The following is an 11,834-nucleotide window of genomic DNA, read 5'->3' on the forward strand; positions in this document are numbered from 1 at the left end:
GTCGCTATATCGCAAGAGCTGAGAACATTAACGTCTAATGAAGTAGGCGTGGCAGGAAGAGTATTTACAAGCGCAGGATCAAGTTCTTCAATACGACCGAGACACTCGCCGCGTAGCAGGACGGACGGGCACGAAAATATATTTGAGACGTACATTGCATTAAGGCCATCTTCGAACTCCAGAACAGCAAATGGGAGCAGGAGGCAGGGTTGGCGTGAAGCGGCGTCGGAAGGTGTGAAGAAGACAGTCGAAGTAGTAGCGCTTTCACAGGAGTGTGGAACGAGGGCAGCAGAAAATGGAAGAATGTCTGCGTCATTGGCGACAAGGAGTTTTGCAGACTGGGTAGGGACATCACACAAGACGGTATCACAAAGAGGTAAAAAGGAAACTTCCGCGCGGGCGCGGTCAATAACGGCACGATGAGTGGAAAGGAAATTGTAGCCCAGGATGATGTCATGTGAGCAGTGAGACAGTACAATAAACTCGATGGTGTATAAGACGTCTTCGATGAGAACACGGGCCCTGCACGCCGCTGAGGGATGAATGCGCTGTGATGAGGCGGTGCAAAGCGAAAAGTCGGAAAGCGCGGTGGTCACCTTGCGAAGACGACGGCAAAGAGCTTCACTGATCACGGATACGGCAGCGCCTGTGTCAACAAGAGCGAGTATTGCGACGCCGTCGACGAACACTTGTATTACGTTAGCGGGAGAACACGGAGGATTTGAAGAGTTCGAACCAAGCGCAGTTCTTGTTGGAACTGCGACTGCTGGTTTCCCTCAACAGTGCCGGTAGAACGTCGTAGCGGAGATGGTGAACGGCGACGAGGGGAAGATGATCGGCGAGTGGTATATGTTTGACTGTCGCGAGATACAAAGTCGGAACCGGGCGGAGTTCTCGACGAGGGCTGGTCGGTATCGTAAGAGTAGTTCCAAAGGTTAGAGCGAGAAGGTGGAATTCTTTGGCGGCAAAGGCGTGCGACATGACCCGGCAGCCCCCAAGAGTAGCAGATTGGCCGGTTGTCCGCGGTACGCCAAGGGTTCGTATGGCGTTGGCGTACCCTTGGAATAGGGACATTGAATGCAGACCCAGCCAAAGGCGAAGGAAGGTTAGAAGGAGCGGCCTGGTAGGAAAGAGGTCCTGATGGCATTAGCGGCCTGGCCGCAACTTGGGCGTACGTTAGTGGTGCCGTTACTTGCGCTGGCACGGGGCTGGTAAGCAGCACTGGGCTGGGCGGGAGCACGGAACTGGGTGGAAGAACATCAGCGATGTGGTCTTGCACGGCACGCCGTATGGTAGGGGCCAAAGACGGAGCCATGTCAGGAACAAGGCGGCCAGTATCTTTTAACTGAGGGAACAGTCATAGCTGTCGGGCGACCTCTTCTTGAACGAAGGCTTTGATTTGCTGAATCAAAGGGCTGTCCTCTGATAGAGTATAACCGCCCAGAGCTAGTGCAGAGATGGTGTCGTCTCTAACGCCGGACCGCCGGCTAGAAGCGCGCTTCTTACGAAGCACGTCGTAGCTCTGGCAAAGTTTGATAACGTCACTGACCGTGGCAGAATTTTTCACCCATAGCATCTGGCGCGCGTCGTCAGAGATGCCTTTCATGATGTTTTCTATCTTATCCGATTCGGACATTAAGGGGTCGACACGCTTTCACAGGTCAACGATGTCTTCTATGTAACTGGTGAACGACTCTTCGGCCTGCTGTGTGCGCTCGCGCAAGCGTTGTTCTGCTCGGAGCTTGCGAACTGCAAGGTGGCTGAACACTTCCACAAAATTCTTCTTAAATGCAGATCAAGATGGCAGGTCCGCCTCATGGTTGCGAAACCAGAGGTTCGCCACGTCAGTCAAGTAAAAGATTACGTTACCTAATTTGGTAGTGTCGTCCCATCGGTTGTAAGTACTGACACGCTCGTACGCCGACAATCAATCGTCGACGTCTTCATCAGCCGTGCCACTGAAGAGGCATGGGTCACGCTGCCGTAGAGCTCCAGAACACAGGACCGTGGTTGGGGGGGGTGGGGGGGCGATGTTGAGGCAGTATCGTCCGGCATGGTGGAGGCAGATGGCAATGTGCGGCTTCTTAGTTCTACGGTGGACGGGAACGCACCCCGCACCTTCACCAATTGTAGGGGTGTGTTTATTCAGTAAACACAGATGGATCCAGCCGCTCAGGAGGAACTCACTGCGGAGCGTCAGGCGTGGCGAATCAGCAAGGCAGCGACCAACTTCTTCGTCTTCAAGTGTGCCAGCACGCGATGCACGGCAGTGGCTATGAAGACGAAGATTACCACACTACACTGCAAATAGTTTGAGACAATACATTGCCAGGAGCCTTTCTCAGAAATTATCGCTCTAAAAGGTTCCCCGGGTTTATGAGTTTTCACAGAAAAGAATGTCCAGAAACCCTGATGTAGCGTCTCTTATAGCCGTAGCCAATCTGTCTAAATTCATTTCCCCTAACAGGCGCAAAGCCTCTCTCTTGACCTTCTTAGCGTCCTTTCACACCACCCTAAAATCCCTGTCAACAGCCTCCAGCGCTTTTTGGTTGTACACATGCCCAGACAGAATAACAAAACGACCGTCTTTATCTGAGAGAGCGACCTTAAGATTCCTATTGACCATGTAATCAACCACAGGCCCAATACCTAAAGACTCACGGTGGCCCCGTTCTGTCCTTGAAGCAACATTCACGCATTCCGAAATGAAGCAAGTGCGCGAACTGTCTTTCACCTGCGTGGCCAAACGCCTAACCAATGCCAAATTGTCAATTGGGGAGAAGCGAGGCTCCGTAGCAAACTTGGGGCCCTTGCGAAGAACAGCAAGGTGTCTTTCTGGCACGCAGGCATCCCCAAGCACCACCACTTCACCAGACATAGCCCTCTTCCTTTTCCTCGGCGGAAGTCGAAGACGAACACTTGCCCAGAGGAATTCCGCGCTGTTGTCCACAATCCTGCTCCACTCCTGGTAGGAGCGTTGCCCGTGACCTTGTTCTTCGACGCCACAGACGACGCGCAGATTGTCCCCGTAGTAACGCACCTGCCGCCCCATCTCGGAACACAGTACGCTGCACATCCTATGGCATTGACCCCGTCATGGATATACAGGCCCAAAAAGTGCCTGAACCTGAGGAGGGCTGCATCCTAACTTCTTATACCAAGTGGCGGGTCGCCACTTGGTCGCCACTTGGCGCATTGCAAACAGCAACGGCAATTAGTGAGGCAAGCGTAGCTGGCTGGAAAGGTTAACACACGAAAAAGAGCCCTGTGTACAAGAAATATACCGTACCAACTCGCCCAGATGTCTCTTTTATTACAGTATATTTCCCGTCCTGTTTGTTCTTGAACTCCCTCCTAGTCTGTAGCGCTGTTCATTCATCTGTTGATACACCTTTCTATTCTTACATCGTGCCTGAAACGATTCAACGCCCTTTTCTTATCCGCGTCTTTGCGAGTTGGCAGCTGAGCGATAGTCTGAAGCTCAGCGTGTTTCAGCTCTATGAAGGTCGCATCGCACTTTTTCCTACAATCGCAGCTCCTCTTGCCGCTTAGACACTTGCTCCTAACTGGGAAACACCGGAACGGAGATGTTTTCGCCTTTAGTAGTTCTCACTCCTCTTATCTGACAGACGGCTGTCTTCCTCTAGCTGTAATTCTTCACGCTCTACTTTTTCGTTATCCTTTACCTCCGACGATTTGCCTATCCTAATAAAGCTGCCTTTTACTGCATCTCAAGTGAGAGCCGAAGCCTCTTCGGCTCTACGTCCAACATTTCGATTCTTTTAGATGTGTCTCGTCTTGTTTCTGCCCTGTCGCGTTCCTCTTCCTCGGTTGCTAGCAGGCATTTTTTATTTTTTCTCAATTGTTCTTTCTCAATTTGGAACATTTCGTGCGTAATTCGCATTGCCTCTTCCTCCGCATTAAAAATTTTTATTGCTAAAGGAATTTCCTAGTTGCTCATTGCTTACTCCGCATCCACACCTAAATTGTCCCGCAACCACTCGAGCTTGTCCCTGGCTACATTCCGGAGGTCCATAATCGCTGCCCAAAATTATCCCTTTGCTCACTCGCAAATGGTTCTGTGAAACTACCACTGTGCTTCATACACTATAATTCCAGGAGTTTAAACTATTAGCCCAGACTTTAAAGCCAGGAGAATCTCAGGGCAAAAGAAGAGTTTACCCGCACATGTACACGATTTCACTTGGTTCATCCCAAGCACTGCTAAACAGTATTAGATGGGGGTGAGGTCGGGCCCGCTTCACGATATCACTGCTGACTTCAGTGTTAGACGTCGGGAGCCGATGCCGCTTGGACCACCTCCTTCCAAGACGACGGCCGATCAAACCGGAGCGAGAACAACACGGTCATGATTCTAATCCTTGTATAAGAGCTCCGAGTCCAAGAGACGAACTGAACAAAATGTGACTTTATACATTATTTACAGGCATGGCACAGTACAGAACAACAACGGCACGAGGGCCGAAAGCTACTGGCTACACGCGACAGTCTTCGCAAAGAGCAGCTAGTCCCGACTCCTACCGAACAACACAACACACGATGGATGGTCACAACGGTCCCTCTTGACAACCGTGTTGTGTTGCCACTGTAAAAAGAATAAAAAATAAAATGCACAGGCCTGCTCGCTCACCGCTGCCTACAGCCGTCGTGACAGAGGAGAAATGAGAGAAGAGAGAAATAAAGAGAGAGAGAGAGATAAAGACGCGCATCGCCGTAGGCGTTGTCTACCACCGAAGTTGCGGCGGGTACAAAGACGGCCTGCAGAGTAGGTAAAAACGACAACCGGCTAAACGTCTCCTTTTACAGAGCAGGAAGCCTTTGGCATTTGGACTGTCGAATCCGGGTGCAGAATTTGGAGGCGACCAAAGAGATCCAACAGCGAGCGCTGGTCTCCCATCGTGGATCGTGGGGGAGAGGAAGGTGCTTCTCTACATCGGTGGGGAGGAGGTTGAGGTGCCATAGTTTCTGACTAAACGTGCCTAGAAGGGTTTGACGCCGAGGCTTCTCCTAAATGCTCCTGTACTATGCGGAGTAGCACCGAGGCTGGTAAATGGGGGCGTCAGGCCCTCAGCGGCACCCGCACGGCTTCGGTAGTCGGCTGGCCGCTGGAGGAGCCGCGCGAACCGCGGCTAAGAGCCCAATTCTAACAAGCTGCAAGAGGCAATTCCTGTGAAAATCCCGGCGACCGAAACGTTTTGCATGAATGTAATAACATTAGTTTAACTTATAGAACACTTCGATCTCATAATATAAATGACTTTCGTGGGGTACAAATGAGTTCCTGCTTTCTTTTTTATGTTGCTGGGCAAAAAACCTATCGCTGCGCGCAATACAAGCGTTGGGATAAAATGATCGGGATACAGAACAGTGTCTGTTAGCGCCTGCTTGGCGGCGATACAAGCAATTCTCTTAAAGCTATATTTTGATTTCCCTCAGCATTGTAATGCAGTGTATGTAGCTTTGTGCGTGCTTGGGCACCAGGAGCGTGGCTCTAAAGCTTTTGCGAGACAAATACAAAGAAAACAGAAGTGTTGTTTGTAAAGTATGCGAATTGTGAAAAGATCGTGGCCATATCGCAAATCGCTGCTCGCGCACTGAAGCGGATCAGCGGAAATCACGGACGTCATGCCGGGTCGCGAGAGCGCTTCGCGAGTTGGTCCGGCGTGTGAATAAACGATAATCGATCAGGTTCTAGATAACGGTGGTAGCCAGCGGTCAGAGGAAACTGGGCATATAAATGATATATGCACTAAAATATAAGGCTCCAAATGCAATTAACAATATGAATAACGAAGCTCTGCAGTTTACATTGATCAGTGTAGTAGACAAATAATGAGCATGATAATGGCAGCACCGCCGCTGCGCCACGGCAGAAAGTACGCGGGTGCGATCTATTCGGTGGAGAAGAAAATGAAGGCTGTGCGACATGGGCGCACGCTAAAAAGACTGAAGTGATTGAAATTACAGGAGCCTTGCAGTGAGGCGTTCCTCATATGCTGCGTCCCTTTGAGATAAATCAGTCGAAACCAAGCCCGACAATGAGAGTACTAGTAACGCAAGGCATTCAGATGTTCCGCCGTAACGAAGAACGAAGTGGGAAAGCATTGGAAGTAATCAGAAACAACTGAGGACTGAGCTTCAGGCAACTGCAGATTTGTTGAAAAACAATATTGTGCAAGAAGAATTGGCCACCTTGTATGCCCAATGCCTCGTTACCTCAAAGGTTTCGGAATTTCGAAACACCGCTAAGATTTTCTTAATGCTTAAAGAAGGGGGCGATAAGGACTTTAAACATTACAGACCGGTCAACTCACTGTACATTGAATGCAGAGTATTTACTGAGGTATATAGCTAAGAGAATAATGTGAACCTTAGACGTGAATCAATCAAAAGATTAGGCTGCTCTATAATGGATCAGATGCACACTATAAACCGCGTGACAACAATGCTAGGAATGTAACGAACCGCTACAGATGCTATTCATTGATTTTCACTCCGTCGAAACCTCAGCATTCCCTGCGGACAGCTGTAGCTAGAACGCGCCAGACTGCAATTGCACGGAACGTACTCTGATTCTTCATCGGGTATATTTCATCTCATAATGTGTTTCATCTCCTTCACTAGATCGATTATGCAGCAACTTTTCTGCAGTCTCGCCTAGTTTCTGAGCCTCTGTTGATGTAAGAAGCAATCGAATCATACGGGTCACTTTGCTGCGGAGAAAACTGGGACGGGACTTGTTTAAATGAAAATTGAAGAAAAAGACGAAATGGCTCTAATCGAAGGATTGAATCTTTCTCGAGCTATTTCCAGAGACGCCCAGTTATTACAGCGCAACTTGTCTCTTACATTGCAGGTACTGTCTGTACAGAGAAGTGGCCGTATATTCGACGCTCCCACGAAGCGACGCAGACTGTAATCAGGACTCCAGAGCTACTGCTGTGCCCTCTTAGCACCCCCCCCCTCCACTTGTGGTGGACATGACTGAATGATGGACGTGACTGCGAGGAACCGCTCGAGGCTTCTTTATATTAGTAGTGCGATTGTGTACTGTGTTGCATGTGCGAGTCACCTGTGCCAAAGGAACCCTTCTCAAGCCCAACCGATGCTAACGACAACTTACGTATGCCGCCATGTCACACACGATGCGGTATATACCTCATTCTGCCAATGGTATGACCTCCAGAGCCGCATATAGAGATGAATAAATAACAATTTTTTCTCTCTCTTTCAAAGAAAAAAGCACTTATTTTTGATGTGGAGAATTCTTCCACGTGGGTTTTGAGTCACCGCGTCTATAGATCTAAAGCCAACAGTTAGCATGCATACTTTTCAATGTGAAGGAGGGGGAGGATAAATTATTATTAGCTGATGAAGTTTTAGACAGGGGCTTTCGCGCTATCGTTAGGAGGCCTTCAGCTCTGGCGACTGCTAGATGGCCCGCAGTTGGATTAGCAAGTTCGAGCGGGCCCCCCACTGTTCGCAGGTGGACAGGGGAGGGGAGTCTTGTGGGCATAATATGTGGGTTAAGTTGACCCTTACAATAAGGATCTTAGTTTTGGCTAGTTGGTTCATAGGTGTTTTACTAATTAACGCACCGCAAAGAAACCGGACACGAGAACCAAATCGTCTTGTGTATTCGTCTCGTGTCTGGATTCTTTGCACAGTGTTAATTCGTAAAAACAAAAGCTGGCCGTCTGGTGGCATGTTACAGTAAGGGGTTTATAATTCAGTGTATACATTGGCGTAGGTGATTTCTTTTGGAAAGGAATGCATCTGTAATTTTCGCCAGATGGCCTCCTGGGCATCGCTAACTAAGAAAGAATTCATTCTCAAAGCCATTGAACTTAAACAGTTGTGAATCGGAATTTTCATTGACTTTTCAAAGGCTTCCGACCGCCTCAATCACCGACCTCTCTTTAAAAAGCTGGAACTGTATTGAATTCGCGGAACAGCCCTCCACCTCCTTCAGTCTTATCTGGAGTACCGCGCTCAGTGCGTTAGCATTGGAAACTCCACGTCCTCCTTTAAACAGATCTGTGCAGGTGTTCTCCAGGGAAGCATTCAAGGGCCACTGCTTTTAATTTTGTATATTAATGTCATTACTTCTATCAGCAATAACACTGAATCTACGCTGACGATACTAGTTTATTCTTTCGAGGCAGCGACATCCATATCTGGTGTGTACTGTTAATGACACCCTGATAGCATTATATAACTGGAGTACATCTTAATTCGCTACTAATAAATACCGCAAAAACTAAAGTCGTTAATAAAAAAAACAGCGCGAAAACGAAGACGAGTATGCACAACACAAGGGCTGTTCTTCCTAAACTTCTATCATGCACCAACTAGCCCGCCAAATGCTGTATTGGACTAACGCCGTCCTTTTTCATCTAGGACAGCGTGTGGCGCCAGCAGATTCTGAACTGTATCTTGGTAAATGCCGAATAGAAGTTGTTGATACAGCAAAAACTCTTGTTCTCTTTAACGCTAACATGTCATGGGATGCCCACTATGAGTATATCGAAACACAACTCTCTGAAAGTGCCGGAATATGTGCAGATTTCGCTGTTTTCTTCACGTTTCAATAAAGCTTATGGTTTACAGCCCACTCTTTCGCATCTTTCGCACCAAGCGGATTCCCGGCATAAGGCAGAAGTTGTGGAAAAGCTGGCAGAGGAGAGAAGAAAGTACGCAAAAGTAAAATTGGTTTATGATAAGCTCAGCATCAATACTGACTTGTTCGGTTGGGACGAAAAGAATAATTCACTGTTTCAACTAAGCAAGGTAGGGTATGACTGACACCAGAACCTTAACGCCCGGTCAATAAAGTTAATAAACATGAACTTTAGGAGCATAATAAGCAAGGTGGCTGAGTTGGAGGCCCTTATCCTCTCGCAAGATCTTGCTCTCGCAGTACTTACAGAAACCTGGCTAAATGACTCCATATATGACAGTGAGTTTTTTCCAACCGGTTACAGGGCATATAGAAAAAATCGAGACGGTAGAGGCGGAGGTGTCTGTATTCTTTTCAAATCATCACTTAATGTCCTGAAAATGCCAGATATACACAGTGTTGAAGCCATTTTTTGAAAGCATACTGTAATGGGATTAGATACATTATAGGAGCAATATACAGGCAACCCAACCCTCCTGTTTCTGTGTTCGAGGAGCTGGAGAAATATTTATATCAAAATATTACAACTAATGACCCCATAATCCTTTCAGGTGACTTTAATTTACCTAATATACACTGGCCAACGTTCTCGCTTATAAAACACATTCTTGCTGGTGAAGCAATGCTGAGCATTGCATTTTCATATGACTTGCTAGAAATAGTTGAAACCTACACCAGAATTCAGTGATCTTCTAAATCAGTTCTGGACTTGTTTTTTGTCAGTGGATCCATCAAGGCTCAAACGGGGTGCGAAATACTTCCAGGAATGTCGGACCACCTTGCGGTGGTACTAACCCTCGACAATACTTCACTAGATAAAAATATAGAGCTTTTATCTTTCCCTGATTTCTCTCGGGCAGATGATGTTTCAATTATTGACAAGCTTGCGTTTAAATTTGATGAGTTTGTTAACAGGAGATGCGATGTAAATAAGCTTTGAGTCCGTTTTAAAAATAGTGTATATGACTGTACTAGCTAGTTTGTACCGCGAATCACGAAAAAGAAACCTAGAAACCCCTGGATTTCTCGTGAAACACTCAGGTTAAAATGACTGCTTAAACGATTGAAGAAAAAATCAAACCCCAAAACTCAGATCACCTTAAAAAAGAAATCTCTGAATTAACTTCAAAGCTTAAAGATCAAGTATGCAGAGACTGGCAGTGCTATTATGGTGACCTATTGCCAAATTACATCGCATCGGCACCAGAAAAAGTTTGGAGAAGCATTAGACCCATATCAGAACAGTGTGAGGTGTTTGATGTGAATGGCACTATGGTTCATGACAGTAAAGAAATAGCAAACCTTTTTAATGCACACTTCAAGTCTGCATTTACTCAAGATAATGACAGTTTACCTTGGTACGACGATACATGCCTGCCTCCGATACCCGATGTTAAGATAACTGAAGAGGGCATTTTCAATATTCTCCTCAACCTCGACGTCCGAAAGTCTTGCGGCCCAGATGATGTTCTTAATGGATTTCTTAAACGATATGCAGAATGGGTATCAAAATATTTAAATGTTTTGTACGTAGATTCCTTGCGCATTGGTCAGGTGCCGGACGACTGGAGGACCGCCAGAGTCAAGCCACTCCATAAAGCAGGAAATAAGCAGCACATTCAGAATTACCGCCCCATTTCATTAACCTCAACTGGTTGTAAAATCTTGGAGCGCATCTTTCACAAGCATATTTTGGTATTTCTTCAAGAACATCATTATCTAACAACTCACCAGCAGGGATTCCGGAAAGGCTACTCGACAATAACACAGTTGGTTCTAACAATACACGATTTCGCAAATGCCATAAACAACGCTTAACAAACAGGCGCCATTTTTATTGATTTTTCTAAAGCTGTCGACAAAGTCTGTCATTATAAACTACTGCATATATTGAACAAAATTCTTAAAAATCCTCAGCTCATTAACTGGATATCGGTTTATCTTACCGCACGCAAGCAATTCGTTAGTTTTAAAGTCCAAGACTCTGAAAAACTTTCCGTTGACTCTGGCGTTCCCCAGGGCTCGGTTCTTGGGCCTCATCTTTTTCTCCTTTATATCAACGATGTTGTAAGAGATGTTCCTGTAAAAATAAGATTATATGCAGACGACTGTGTCCTGTACTCAGAAATAAATTCCCCTCGGATCAAGTATTGTTAAATAATGCATTTCAGAAGGTTGTTGCCTTGTGCGAGATTGGCAGGTGGCGTTAAATTTTGAAAAAAAAAAAAATCTGTTTATATGTGTGTCACTAACAAAAAGAGTAAGCTTAATTTCAATTATTCAGCTAACAATATTTTTCTTTCTGAAGTAACAGAATACAAATACCTTGGGCTCTGGATAATCAACACCCTAAATGGAATCTCTACATTGATAAAGTAACCGCTAACGCCTGTCGTAAATTGTTTTTCTTCGAAGAGTTTAAAACTGTCCACAAGCAATGTGCGTTTACTCGCGTATAACACAATTATACTTCCGTTGCTTGATTACGCAGCACTTATCTGGGATCCTTTTACACAAACCAGCATCAAAAAGCTCGAACGTGTTCAGAAAAAGGTGGCTCGCTTTATATACAATAATTTTTCTCGTAGGACTTCCGTCACAGAACTTTTAAAACGAGCCAACTTGCCGCAACTAACACAGAGTAATCGATTTTCTAGGCTAAAATTCATGTATCAGATTGTAAGTGGACACTACAATGTTAACATCTCTGACATAATTACACTTTCTTCTGGATATGCCACCAGGCAGAGGTATCAACTAACAATGACACCATTCCGTGAAAAAAACGATTGCTTTAAATATTCATTTTTTCCTAGAACTGTAAACGACTGGAATAGCTTAACTAACATTACTGTGACTCAACCTTCTTTGTCTTTGTTTACCGCCCATCTCAACTGATGACGTAAAAGCTCAAATAGTCCCGCCGGGGTGGCGCAGTGGTTACGGCGCTCGGCTACTGTTCCCAAGGACGCGGGATCGAATCCCGGCCTCGGCGGCCGCTTTTCGATGGAGGCGAAAAGCAAGCTGCCCGTGTGCTGTGCGATGTCAGTGCACGTTAAAGAACCCCAGGTGGTCGAAATTTCCGGAGTCCTCCACTACGGCGTCTCTCATAGCCTGAGTCGCTTTGGGACGT

General features: G+C 46.4%; 1 protein-coding gene across 5 annotated transcripts in view; it reads left to right on the top strand.

Annotated features, from left to right (window-relative positions):
- LOC146180438 (putative peptidoglycan muropeptide transporter SLC46) overlaps nt 1–8,629 on the top strand; it is a 195,492-nt gene extending 186,863 nt beyond the window's left edge. For all 5 annotated transcript variants that reach the window (XM_084576034.1, XM_084576036.1, XM_084576035.1 and 2 more), the window contains one exon: nt 6,878–8,629. In XM_084576034.1, the coding sequence (XP_084432160.1) occupies nt 6,878–6,974 (97 nt within the window). In that variant the 3' untranslated portion in view covers nt 6,975–8,629. The remainder of the gene's footprint in view (nt 1–6,877) is intronic.
- The last annotated feature ends 3,205 nt before the right edge of the window (nt 8,630–11,834 follow it).

Source organism: Amblyomma maculatum, chromosome 8 (genome assembly GCF_055883805.1).
Source record: "Amblyomma maculatum isolate TAMU_Amacu chromosome 8, ASM5588380v1, whole genome shotgun sequence".
Lineage (NCBI taxonomy): Eukaryota > Metazoa > Arthropoda > Arachnida > Ixodida > Ixodidae > Amblyomma > Amblyomma maculatum.